General features: G+C 39.9%; 1 protein-coding gene across 4 annotated transcripts in view; it reads left to right on the top strand.

Annotated features, from left to right (window-relative positions):
• The window catches only part of LOC140471163 (arf-GAP with GTPase, ANK repeat and PH domain-containing protein 1-like), a 195,799-nt gene that overhangs the window by 159,226 nt on the left and 24,097 nt on the right, over positions 1–12,476 (top strand). For all 4 annotated transcript variants that reach the window (XM_072567044.1, XM_072567043.1, XM_072567042.1 and 1 more), the window contains exons 11-13: positions 1,158–1,305; positions 2,010–2,147; positions 5,582–5,722. In XM_072567044.1, the coding sequence (XP_072423145.1) occupies positions 1,158–1,305; positions 2,010–2,147; positions 5,582–5,722 (427 nt within the window). The remainder of the gene's footprint in view (positions 1–1,157; positions 1,306–2,009; positions 2,148–5,581; positions 5,723–12,476) is intronic.

The following is a 12,476-nucleotide window of genomic DNA, read 5'->3' as shown; positions in this document are numbered from 1 at the left end:
GAAGTTAAAACTAATCTACTGGCCATTGGTCTGATTCCTCAGTCCGTCATGAACTCCTCAGTGTAAACATTCCATTAATCAACACCGCAGGTATCCTGCTAATTACTTCACTGAATCTGCTACCTTGGAAATTTGAACGATGTTGAGGTTCTGTACTACTAAGCAACTAGTTAGATTAGATTCCCTACAGTTTAGAAACAGGCCCTTTGGCCCAACAAGTCCACAACGACCCGTCTGAAGAGTAACACACCCAGACCCATTTCCCTCTGACTAATGCATCTAACACTATCGGCAATTTAGCATGGCCAATTCACCTGACCAGTACATCTTTGGATTGTGGGTGGAAACCGGAGCACCCAGAGGAAACCCACACAGACACTGGGAGAATGTGCAAACTCCACACAGACAGTCACCCAAGGCTGGAATTGAACCTGGGACCCTGGAGCTGTGAGGCAGCAGTGCTAACCACTGAGACACTGTGCCGCTCCACTGTTCCAAATAATTTGTGACATTGAAAATGTTACTTTCACAGAACTGAAACCAAAATCCATCTGGCTATGTTTTAGAAATCCAAATTCCCAAAAGATAATATACACATACATTACTATGAATATCATGGGGATTTCCATCAGACTTTCTCTGGCAGATTCCCTCAATCATTAGGAGAGTCTCCGACAGGCGTTCCCAATCACACTGACGGTCTCCGTGAATTCCTTGTGTCCTCCATCACTTGTTAACTTCTACTTTCCAATGAGCAGTATCATCAAGATGAGAGATTTCTGTACTGTGAAATTACCCTGTTGGAAAATGCCAGAATGGTGTGAACAATGTGAATGGAGGTGGCCCGAGAGAAATTGCGATGTGGAAATACAGTCGACTGGAGCAAGTGATGGCTGTAATCTATCAAAGTGAAAATGGAGCAGTTTGTAATTATCATATCACCATGATATTTTGAATTGTCATGCTACTCAGCGGGGGTCATTTTCAACTTTGCTACCTGGACACCAACCTGGCATGAAAATCAGGCAGAATGTCTAATAGCTTGGGGGTCCACTCTGTCAGGTTGCCACTTAGATATTGAAGTTTGAAACATATTTCCTCCACCACTCCAACAGCATTTTCAAGTTCTGGTGAATTCTACTTGTTTTTCATCTCAGGATTATATGCAGAACATCCATGGAAAAGAGATTGATCTTCTCAGGACAACAGTTAAAGTTCCTGGCAAGCGGCCACCCCGTGCTGTTTCAACCAGTGGTGCCTCCACCAGCCTGAATGGACTCATGGGCAGTGGGCAAGAAAGTGTTGGTAATTACAGCTCAACATAAGCTCTATGGCAGCACTCAATAAATCTTCACTGTACAAAATTCCTCTTTGAAACGGAAAACAAAGTACTGCAGACACTGAAGATCTGAAATAAAAGATGAAAGTGCTGGAGAAACTCAGCAAGTCTGGCAGCACTTGTGGAGAGAGAAACAGAGTTAACAATATGATTTATTTGAAGAGTGATATTGGACTAATAACATGAACTCTGTTTCTCTCTCCACAGCTGCTGCCAGACCTCTGCTGAGTTTCTCCAGATATTTTATTCCACTTTGAAACTTCTTGTCTTTTTGGGTAGCTAAAATGCTCAGAATTAATTCAAGATGTGGTACTTGTCAGTGTGTGTTGTGCGTATTAAGTGATTAGGTTTGAGTAGGAGACAGCATGATGACTCTTGATCTCAACAGTGTGAGAATGCAGAGATGGAAAATGTGTATATATCATTATAATCCTATTTTGGGTAATGACTAACATTCTGATCTTTTTCGTGCATTTGAGGATTAAGAATTTGCTTCTCAATCCCTAGACTTAGAACATTTTGACAGTTGTAATATTTGATTTCACAACACGGCAAAAGTAGTTTGAATGATCGTTAGTATTAACAATGCTGTGCTTCACCATAGTTAGTGCAAGAGTTTAACTTAAGAAGTGAAAGATTGAGTAATTTATGGATTGTCTCTTTCCCACAGATTCTCTGCATGCTGGTGGTTTAGACCCTGTTGCTGAGCAAGCAATTGTTGGTGATACCAAGGTCAAAGGAAAGTTCCCAAACTGCTCCTCCATTTCTAGTAGTGAGCAGTGGAGTGAAAATAGTTCAAAAACTGCTGGTAAGGAAAATATGGCAGCTCTGAATAACTAGTAGCCATGCAGTGTGGTGGTTAACCTTCTGAATGCAGCAAAGTGTATCTGCTAATTATACAGAGCCAGAAGGCCCAGGTTCAAATCACACCTGTTTCAGAGGTGTGTCATAACACATCTGAACAGGTTGGTTTAAAAATTTACAGAAGTTGCAGTGAATGGCTGAAACTATTTAGTCGTTTAAGAAAGAAAATCCCCATAGGGTAAATTTAATGATTAGCATTCCCAATGCAAAGCAAATTCAGGGGCATGCAAGCTATCATTTTCTATACATGAAAGCTAATACAGAAAATTGCATTCCAGCTTCTAATGATAAGGAAGGATTAATTTGTAAATGTCAGTTATCAAACATCTATCTGTTCGAAACCGATTTTCCAGCACTTGGCCCATAGCTTTGCATGCTGTGGTGTTTCAAGTGTTCATCTATATACTACTTAAACATTTTGATGGTTCCTGCCTCTACTACATTTTATGCAGTGAGTTCCAGAAACCCACAACTTTCTGAGTGAAAGAAATGTTCCTTAAACCCTTCTAAACCTCCATGCTCCTGACCTTAAAACAGTGACCCTGGTTATTGAGGGGAAAGGTTTGTCACTACCTATCCTACCTGTGTCCCTCAGATTGCTTATATCAATCAGGTCCCAGCCTTTTCCTAGCATTTTGGCCAATACTACTACTTAATACTATTACTGGAGTAGATTATCTAGTAACATATTTTTTTTTGTGTAGAATCATGCAGTGTGCAGATTTGTTGAAGCATTAGCATACTTTACGACAGTCACTAACCTGAAGTGTTTTGGAATATATATTGCAGAGTTGAAAATGTTGTTGGAATGCAATTTTTAAAATACTATTTTGAGTTCTAGAGGTAAAGACTGACTGTTTTCAGTGCTATCAGTATGAAGAAAATATTGTCATTTGTACTATATATGTAATTGTGCCATCAAACCAATAGCCATTCAAGTGCACTGGCCAATGACAGTGAACCCATAGAAAATCCCATTGGGATCACATTCAGAGTCTAAATGACTTTTATGCTGCAGAAATGTAATTTGGAAGCTGTCATGTCTTTTAACAGTAAGATCCAAAGTGCTTTGATGCTGGACTAGAAGAGTGAGAGCACATTAGCAGCACTCAGCTATGCTTCATAATTCAATCTTGCACAAACTAACCAAACAAGCTAACAAAAGCCTACCAACATCTGCCAAGCAGACCTCACCACCAGGGGATGACAACTGAAGAAATAGCTTCTTTGTTTTTAATTAATCATTCATGAAATGTGGATGTTGATGGCAGGGCCAGCATTCACAGCCCATCTCTAATTGCCCTTGAGAAGGTGGCAGTGATCTTCCTCCTTGAACCGCTGGAGTTCAGCACTGTTGGGAAGGGTGTTCAACAATTTTGACCAGTCACAGTGAAGGAATGGCAATATAATTCCAAGTCAGGATGGTGAGTGGCTTGGAGGGGAACTTGCAGGGTTTTGCCCGAAACATCGATTCTCCTGCTCCTCAGCTGTTGCCTGACCTGCTGTGTTTTTCCAGCACCACACTCTCGACTTCGATGTTTGCTGTCTGCTATTTCCAGTGCAGAGAGAACTGGGACCGGGTGATTGGTACAAACTTGTCAACAGTGACCCCTTCTGGAGAATGTTTGGAAGTACAGTTCATTGTTGTAATGATTCAAAATAGCCACAGAATTATTGCAGAGGCTTTAGCTAGATAGAGCTGAATAGGTATATCTCTATGATGATCCTTCTGACAGTGTAGTTCATCCTCTGTTCTGGTGTACCAGTTCAAATCATGGCTTCATTAGACACAACAACGTTATGACTCAAGTTGTGACAATGCTACCAACTGTATTATACAATGGAGACTAAATAAGATGCAAAATTAACAGCATATTAAATTGCTGGGAGTTTAATCCAACAGGTTTATGCATTTGAACACACTGTCATGAAGAGGCACTATGGAGAAATTGCTTTTTAGCCCGACAATTACAAAGCTGCACTTTACTATTACAAATAAATTATAGATAGGGAAATGCAAATCCTTTTTATTATTCCTTGTGAAATGTAGTCGTCACTGGCTGGGCCAGCATTTGTTGCCCATCCCTAGTTGACCCTTGAGAAGGTGGTGGTGAACTGCCTTTTTGAACCGCTGCAGTCAGCCTGCTGTGGGTTGACCCACATGCCATTCAAGAGGGAGTTCCAGGATTTTGACCCAGTGACAGTGAAGGAACAGTGATATATTTCCAACTTAGGATGATGAGTGGCTCAGAGGGGAATGTGCAGGTGGTGGTATGCCCATGTATCTGCTGTCCATGCCCTTCTAGATGGAAGTGGTCCTGGGTTTGGAAGGTGCTGTCTGAGGATCTTTGATGAATTTCTGCAGTGCAAAAGCAGGTCTGGCAGCATCAGTGGAGAGAAAGCAGAGTTAAGTTTTGCTTTTCATCATCCTACCAATTTCTGTCTTTGTTTCAGATTTCAGAGAGTCTGCAGTTTGTTCTTTTATTCCAGTGGTATTAGAATACTTGGTTTGGCCTGTATCTTGTAGATAGTATACGCTGCTGCTACTGAGTTTGAATGTCATAAAATACTTGGTATGGAGTGATCAAGGGCTGATCTCCTCATAATTTATTAAGTAAGAGGTAATTCCTTTTGGGATTTAGAAGTTATCATCAAAAGCAAATTACTTCATTATCCTGAAGCGAGGGGGAAAAAAGACTTCCAGAGGATGTGGTGGAGGCTGGTACAATTGCAACATTTAAAAGGCATCTGGATGGGTATATGAATAGGAAGGGTTTGGAGGGATATGGGCCAGGTGCTGACAGGTGGGACTAGATTGGGTTGGGATATCTGGTCGGCATGGACGGGTTGGACCAAAGGGTCTGTTTCCATGCTGTACATCTTTATGACTCTATGACTTCTCATGTTGAAATAAAACATGTTGTTTTGTGCAAAACCAATTGCATGATGTGAGCCTCGGCCCTGAACAGAAAGAACCCAAATTTGATTTCTGGAATGCTGAATTGAATCATTTTAGGCACTGTAGTAATGGAGATACCACAGTTGGCTTCATATTGCAAGGTAGGCCAAGGTTTCCAACCTTGGTTGCTATCAGTGGGCACAACTTTTGTTTAATGCTCTACCTGAATGACCGTGCCACCAACAGTGTAGCATTCCCTCAGTTCTGCATTCCATTGAAAGTCTAGATTTTGTGTTCCAGTCTCTAGAGTGGCTAGCAATGCAAGGAGAAGTGGACCTCAATTTGATTCATGGGTAGGGGAGAAAAATTTGGTCGGGTGGACAAAATGGCCTCCTATTACCCACACTATACTTTGAGAAAAAGAGACTTAAATGAATTGCAGCACTGATTATTTCATATCTGTGTTTTCCTTTACAAAGAAGGGGCTGCCATAGGTGAAGGCATCTCAAGTCCCTCAAGCAGCAAGCTGGACTCCCCACCCTCACCCCAGATAAACCGAAGGAAACATCGCAGGAAGAAGAGTGTGAGCAGGGCAGATGGCATGATGGGATTGGCAGAAGGTAAATTCATGGCACTATGGAATGTATTTGAGAAAGTCTAACTGCTCATGTTACTGAAAAATATTTTTGAGTGCTTGTCTAGAAGAATTTGGTATTTGGTAAGGCCACAAACTACTTGTAGATATTTCTGCAAGTATAATTTTGCTACTCTTCTCTGTAAGTGCTGAAGCACAGTCTCTGAAACAATTTGCTCTGTCTTCTTCCAATTTTAGTAGTGAAATTAGTATACTGATACATTGAACTGGAGATGGTCATTCTGTTTTTCTTCTTTATTTTCCTTTCACGCTTTGTCAAATCACCAAACAGAAAACTGAGCAAACTTTCATAATGGCAAAGGAATTTCAGCAACAAAGAAGCTTTGTGCCCCAAACATTCCTCATAGACCATACGACCATAGATATAGGAGTAAATGAAAGCCATCTGGTACATCAAATCTGTTCCACCATTCAATCCTCAACTCCACTTTCCTGCCTTTTCCCCATAACCTTGGATTATCTTACTGATTAAAAATCTGTCTATCTTAACGTTGAATATGCTTAACGACCCAGCCTCAACAGCCCTCTGTGGTTAAAAGAAAACTGACAGATTCACTTCCCTCAGATGAAATTCCTCCTCATCTGTCTTTCATGGATGACCCCTTATTCTGAAATTACACCCTCTGGTCCTAGACTCTCCCACAAAGGGAAACAACCTCTCCGCATTTACACTGTCAGTTCCCCTAAGAATCTTATATGGTTCAGTGAAGTCTCCTCTTGCTCTTCTAAATTCCAATGCGTGCAAGCCCAAGCTACTCATTCTCTCCTAATAAGAAAATTCCTCCATAGCTGGAGTCAACTCAGTGAACCTTCTCTGGACTGCCTCCAATGCCAGCATATCTTCGACAAGAGGACAAAACTGTTCACAGTATTCAAAGCGTAGTCTGACTATTGCCTTGTCTATTTTTTAGCAAGACACAAATACTCTATTTCCTTTGAAATAAAGGCCGACAGTCCACATGCCTTCCTTATTACTGAACTTGGATGCTAGCTTTTTGCGAGTTGTCTATGAGGACCTCCCAAATTCCTCTGTGCTGCAACTTTCTGCATTCTTTCCCCATTTAAGGAAGTTTCAACTCTTGTACTCTTCCTGCCAAAGTGCACAACCTCATCTTCCCACATTATATTCTATCTGCCAGGTATTTTTGCCCATTCACTCAACCTTCCTATAACCCTCTGTTAGCTTTTTCATCACTACTACTTACTTTTGTGCTTAACTTTGTGTAATTTACAAACTTGGTGATTGTACATTCACTTCCATCATCCAAATCATTAATATAGTTCCAAATAATTGTGGCTTCAGTATTGATTTCTGTGGTACCCCACTAGTTTTACCTCGCAATCCTAACAATGCTCCTCTTATTGCAACTCTGTCTTCTAGTAATTAACCAATCCTGTATCCATGCTAATATACTACCCCACATATCATAGTTCTTATTATGTAACATTTTTGTGCAGTTACTTATCGAATGGCATTTGGAAATCCAAATATATTACATCTACTGGTTCTCCTTCATCTATCCTGCTCCTTAAAGCTCCTCTTCTCTGTTTCTATATTACCTGCTAGTTTGCCCTCAGTTTTCTTTTTTTTAGATTAGATTACTTACAGTGTGGAAACAGGCCCTTCGGCCCAACAAGTCCATACCGCCCCGCCGAAGCGCAACCCACCCATACCCCTTACCTAACACTACGGGCAATTTAGCATGGCCAATTCACCTGACCTGCACATCTTTGGACTGTGGGAGGAAACCGGAGCACCCGGAGGAAACCCACGCAGACTTTTCTTTCTGCTTTTTGGTAATCTTTTGTAATTTTCATGCCTTTCCCTATCCTCTGGTTTATCACAAATCTTTGCCACATTGTATGTTTTTTTCTTCCAACTTGATACTATCCTTAACTTCTTTGGTCAACCATACTCAGTTTATCCCCTTCTTAGAATCCTTCTCCCTCACTGTGATATATCTTTGTTGTGAGGCACAAGCTATTTTCTTAAATGTCTGCCATTATACCTCTCCTCATCCATCTTTTCTGCTAACTCCTTTCCCACTCCATCTGCCCTCATCTCTATGTAAGTGCCATTATTTAAGTTTCGCATAGTTTTTTTCCATCCCACATTTCTTACTCTCAAAATGAATGCTAAATGTTACCATGTTATGGTTGTTGTAACCAAGAGGACATTTTAATCAGATCATTTATTAAACCTGTCTCATTGCCAGATCCAAAATCGCCTGATCGCTGCTTGGATCCACAACATATTGTTTTAGGAAATTGTCCTGAATATGGTCTGAGTTCCTCTTTGTGGTTACCCTTGCCAATTTAATTTTCCCAATTTATGCAAAGATTAGAGTCATCCATGATTGATATGCTGCCTTTTTACATACCCTCATTATCTCCTGCGTTATTCTATTGTTACTGTTACTGTTAGGGGGATAATAGATTACTCCAGCTAGTGTCCCTTTGTCTTTTCTCACTTCCACCCATATGGAACCTACATCATCTAATTTTAGATAATTTATTGCTATTGTACTTATTTCATGTCATTACTAATGAAGCTACCCCACCACCCTTCCACTCCTGCCTGTCCTTTTGAAAAAGTTACATACCTTGCTTTGATCTCCTTATAACCATGTCTAAGGAATGACTATAAGATCATACCCATTAACCACTGTTTGTGCCATTAATTCATTTGTTCTGTTCTGATTACTATTCAGTAAAAGGACATTGCTTTGCCTCTCTTGCCATTTTGTTCCACCTTTCACACTGTTTGCAGCTTTTTTCAATGTTGGTACACTCTGTCCCTTCCTGTTCTATTCTGGGTATCATTATCAAAATAGTTTCCCTGTCATGCTACCATGTCCTTTTTCTGCGTAAGACAACTTAGCCCTCCTCCTGAATGCACCCCCACCCCCCCTTGCAATTAATATAAAGCCCTGTCTACAGCCCTAGTTATTAAATTCACAGAAGACTGGGCCCAGCGTGATTCAAGTGAAGCCGCCCAACAGAACAGCTCCCTTCTACACCAGTGCTGGTGCCAGTGCCCATGAACTGAAACGCATTCATCCCACACTAGTCTTTAAGCCATACATTTAACTTATCGACTTTCACAGTGATTGCATCCTCCTAACTTACAATGGAATACATATTCTCCCAAGTATTTTGGTAATTGTAAGTTAATTTTATGTGTATCGTTCACAAAATACTTTTCCTGCACCCTTGTGGTCCTGGAACTTATACACAGCAGCAAGGATCTTAATTCAATTGTGCTGTAATGACTAACTTTCCTTCTAATTTCAGGCCTTAGCAGGGTGTATAAGTGCAGGCTCATACAGCTACCCAAGAGAGTGTGACATACAGGAAATGAAAACTTATGTACTGTTTTTATGAAATAGTTAATCATGCTCATGCTTCCTGACCAACATATTTAACTGTTGCACTCAAATTTCAGCATCTCAGTTCTTCAAAAAGAAAATTGTTGACAAAGATGAGCTAAAGGAATGCAAAACAACAGAACTAAAATGCAAAATAAAAACCGAAAGAACTGTGGATGTTGTAAATCAGAAACAAAAACAGAAATTGCTGGAAAAGCTCAGCAGGTCTGCCAGAATTTTTGGAGAGAAATCAGAATTAATGTTTGGGGTTGAGTGACCTTTCCTCTGGTCTCTCAATTGACTGTTGCATGAACTCACAAAAAAACAATTAACTTTGCAGCCTTAAAGGAACAAATATTAACATTTTGATGGAAGAATTGTGTACAGTACATTTACAAAGTATTCTGACCATGGGATAATTAAGCTTTGAGCTAAGCTTCTCTTTACTTTTCTAATTAGATTTTGTTTGCTTTAAAAGGACAAAGCTGCACCTTTTAAAGCAGTAATAATACATTGTGAATGACAAAATTCCAGACTTTATTAAATAGCATGTCACAAGTAGTGTCACAGATCATGTGACACTAGCTGTTCTTTCAAAAGTTTTACATCTAACATGCATCTCAAAATAATACTGTCATAGATACAACCTTTTTTGGAAAGTGAAAGAAAGCCAGTCATTAACTGGAAACCTGAAATTCAATGCAATGGTTTTAACTGCACAAACTATTTTACACCCTAGATCCCAGACTGCAATGTGATTGGATATCCGATGTATGTCAAAATTCAAGCATCATGCAGGAAAATGTTTTTTTAAAAAACCAGAAGTTCAAAATAACAATTAACTTTTATATGACCTCAGGATGTGTGTTTAACAGTAATTAGTTTATAATGCTAATTTAATCAGGATATGCCAATTCACAGCAATTAGAATTTGTGATAGATTAGATGAAGCATAACACTAACAGAATAATACATATATTCCTTCTTTACTTTGAGCAATGCCTGGGAGCTCTACTGATATACAGCTTTACCTTGAAAATCCAATTGGGATGTATAAATAATGCAGCCTTGAGGGTAGAATCAACAGTAAAGTATTGATTCTTCACAGTAGATCTCTGCATAATAAGGGAATGGTTCACTCAGAGGAGAGGGAGCAGGGCGATTGCATGAAGTCAAGAAATTGTAACATAATATAAATGTACCATCCACTAGGTTGACAAAACAATGTGATACTTCTAAGTGCATTGCACCTCTCCTAAAATAGATTGCGAGCCATGCTGGTGGTTTATGGAGCTGCTGCCTGGAACTACGTTGCTCCAGAGAGTTCCATTGAATTTATTTACTTCCAGAGCAGATTTCCCTGGTTTGGTGTGTGATGAATTTTTTTTTGGAAAATGAAAGAAAGCCAGTCATTAAACTGGAACCTGAATTTTCCAAGTAGTTACGACTGCTCTCTTGATTTATCTCAGTACTTTATCAGGATCCTGCAATATGCTGTAGGAGCACATTTGGTTTTTTTTCCCCCTTTGCATGTCTTCGTTTGTTGAAATTTTGGCAAATGTGAGCAGCTTGTGGTATACCCAGGATTTCCAGTGAAATTTCCAGTAACATCAAGTTTGGCTCAAGTCTTTAGGTCAAGTTAATAACTAAACTGAAGCTATATTTTAAAGATGAGCTGCATTTATAAATATTTACCAAATTTTAGCTTATTATTTCCCTCCCCACCCCCAAACCAGCTTAACCCTACCCATTGTCAATACTTGCTTATGTTTTCTGCATGCTGGGGGACAATTCTATAGTGCTAAATACCTTTCAGTACCTTAAATGAGTGGTGATTAATCTCACATGATGTTTGACCACGACTATTGAGCTATTCAACTGCAAGGGGTATCACTGATGAGCCCAGTCTTATTCTCTCATCGCTGAATGTCCATGCATGTGCACTTTCTCCACAAGAGTTGTTGCTGACATGTTGGGTATGGTAATTCAGAGATTGTGGTACCGGTTAGGAACTTAGATGATGAGAGTTCAGCTCATACTAGACTATGTTGTCAAATTTAATTCAATCTTGGTCATTTGTGGGCTAGCACCAGAAGGTGATCTTGTAATCTCCTGGATTGTGCCAACTGGTTCACAAAAGGCCTTCAGGAATGAGAACCTGTCACCCCAGCCTGATCTGGCTTTTTTATAGCCACATAATGTGATCGACTTAAAATATCTACTGGGTACTCGACACTGGCTGGGCCAGTGTTCGCTGCCTCTCAAAAATACGTTTAAGTAATGGTGGTCAGTAGCATGAGCTATTTCTTCATGATATTTTCCAGAAATCAACTACATATCTTGGGTGATCAAGGGAGGTTAGGGACCAAAATTTAGACTCATTGGAAAATGATTGGACTTTTATTTTCAGGTTGCTAGTTTCTGGAGTTGTCTCATTAAAGCCGTCGGGTATAAAAAGTCTATTTGTATAATTAAAAAGATTTTCTAAACCACACTCACGCACACACACTCTCACTCTCACACACTGGTAATATCACTGAAAAGTTTCAGTGCTATGTAAAGTGTATTTATTTGATTTAAACGAGCAACTGTCCTAACTTAAACTGAATGAAGCAGAATCTAACACATGAGGGTGGAGAGGAAATGTTTACCAATGCACCTTCCCATGGAGCAGCAAAGATAATTAATTTATCGAGGCTCATCGTTTCCATTTATTACCGATCATATTCCCAGCCTATCCTATTTGAATAGGAAATGAAACTTTAAACTGGCTGCGTCAATCAACAAGGATTAGTAACTATACTGTCAACGTCAGTGCATTGTGCTATGCCTTATGCCATTGAGTCATCACAGTTGCCTCTCTGGGTAAATGATTAAAGAACCCTGGGAGACAAGGAAGGAAGTTCTCCATGTTCTGGTCAATATTCCTCCTTCAACCAACACCACCTAGAGCAGACTGATTGGTCATTCCACAGTGCTGTTTGGGAGATTTTGCTGTGTGTTAAATTCTAACTGCATTTTGTTCTTGTAACAGCAGTAACTTGTAGGTGAAGTCATTTGAGGCGTATTCCCAAGATATTTGTAAGGCCTCCTTTGAGTTGCCACTGTGATAAGTACAGTCAGTTCTGCTATAACACGTGTTTCTTCCACATGAATTGGCTGTAATGCAATTGAAGAATTTAGACCATTATTTGTAGAACATGAACTTTCCCTACCTGTATTGGCTATAACGTGATTCCGGTTCCATTGGTTTAAATTGTGCTGCTATTACACGGTTTTCTTACACGGGATCGCACAGGAACGGAACTACCATGTTATATCAGAACAGACTCTATGCGGGAAGGGAGCTTT

The sequence above is a fragment of the Chiloscyllium punctatum genome, chromosome X (assembly GCF_047496795.1).
Source record: "Chiloscyllium punctatum isolate Juve2018m chromosome X, sChiPun1.3, whole genome shotgun sequence".
NCBI classification, from domain to species: domain Eukaryota; kingdom Metazoa; phylum Chordata; class Chondrichthyes; order Orectolobiformes; family Hemiscylliidae; genus Chiloscyllium; species Chiloscyllium punctatum.
Note: the sequence above shows the minus strand (reverse complement) of the source record. Positions and strands in the feature narration are given on the sequence as shown.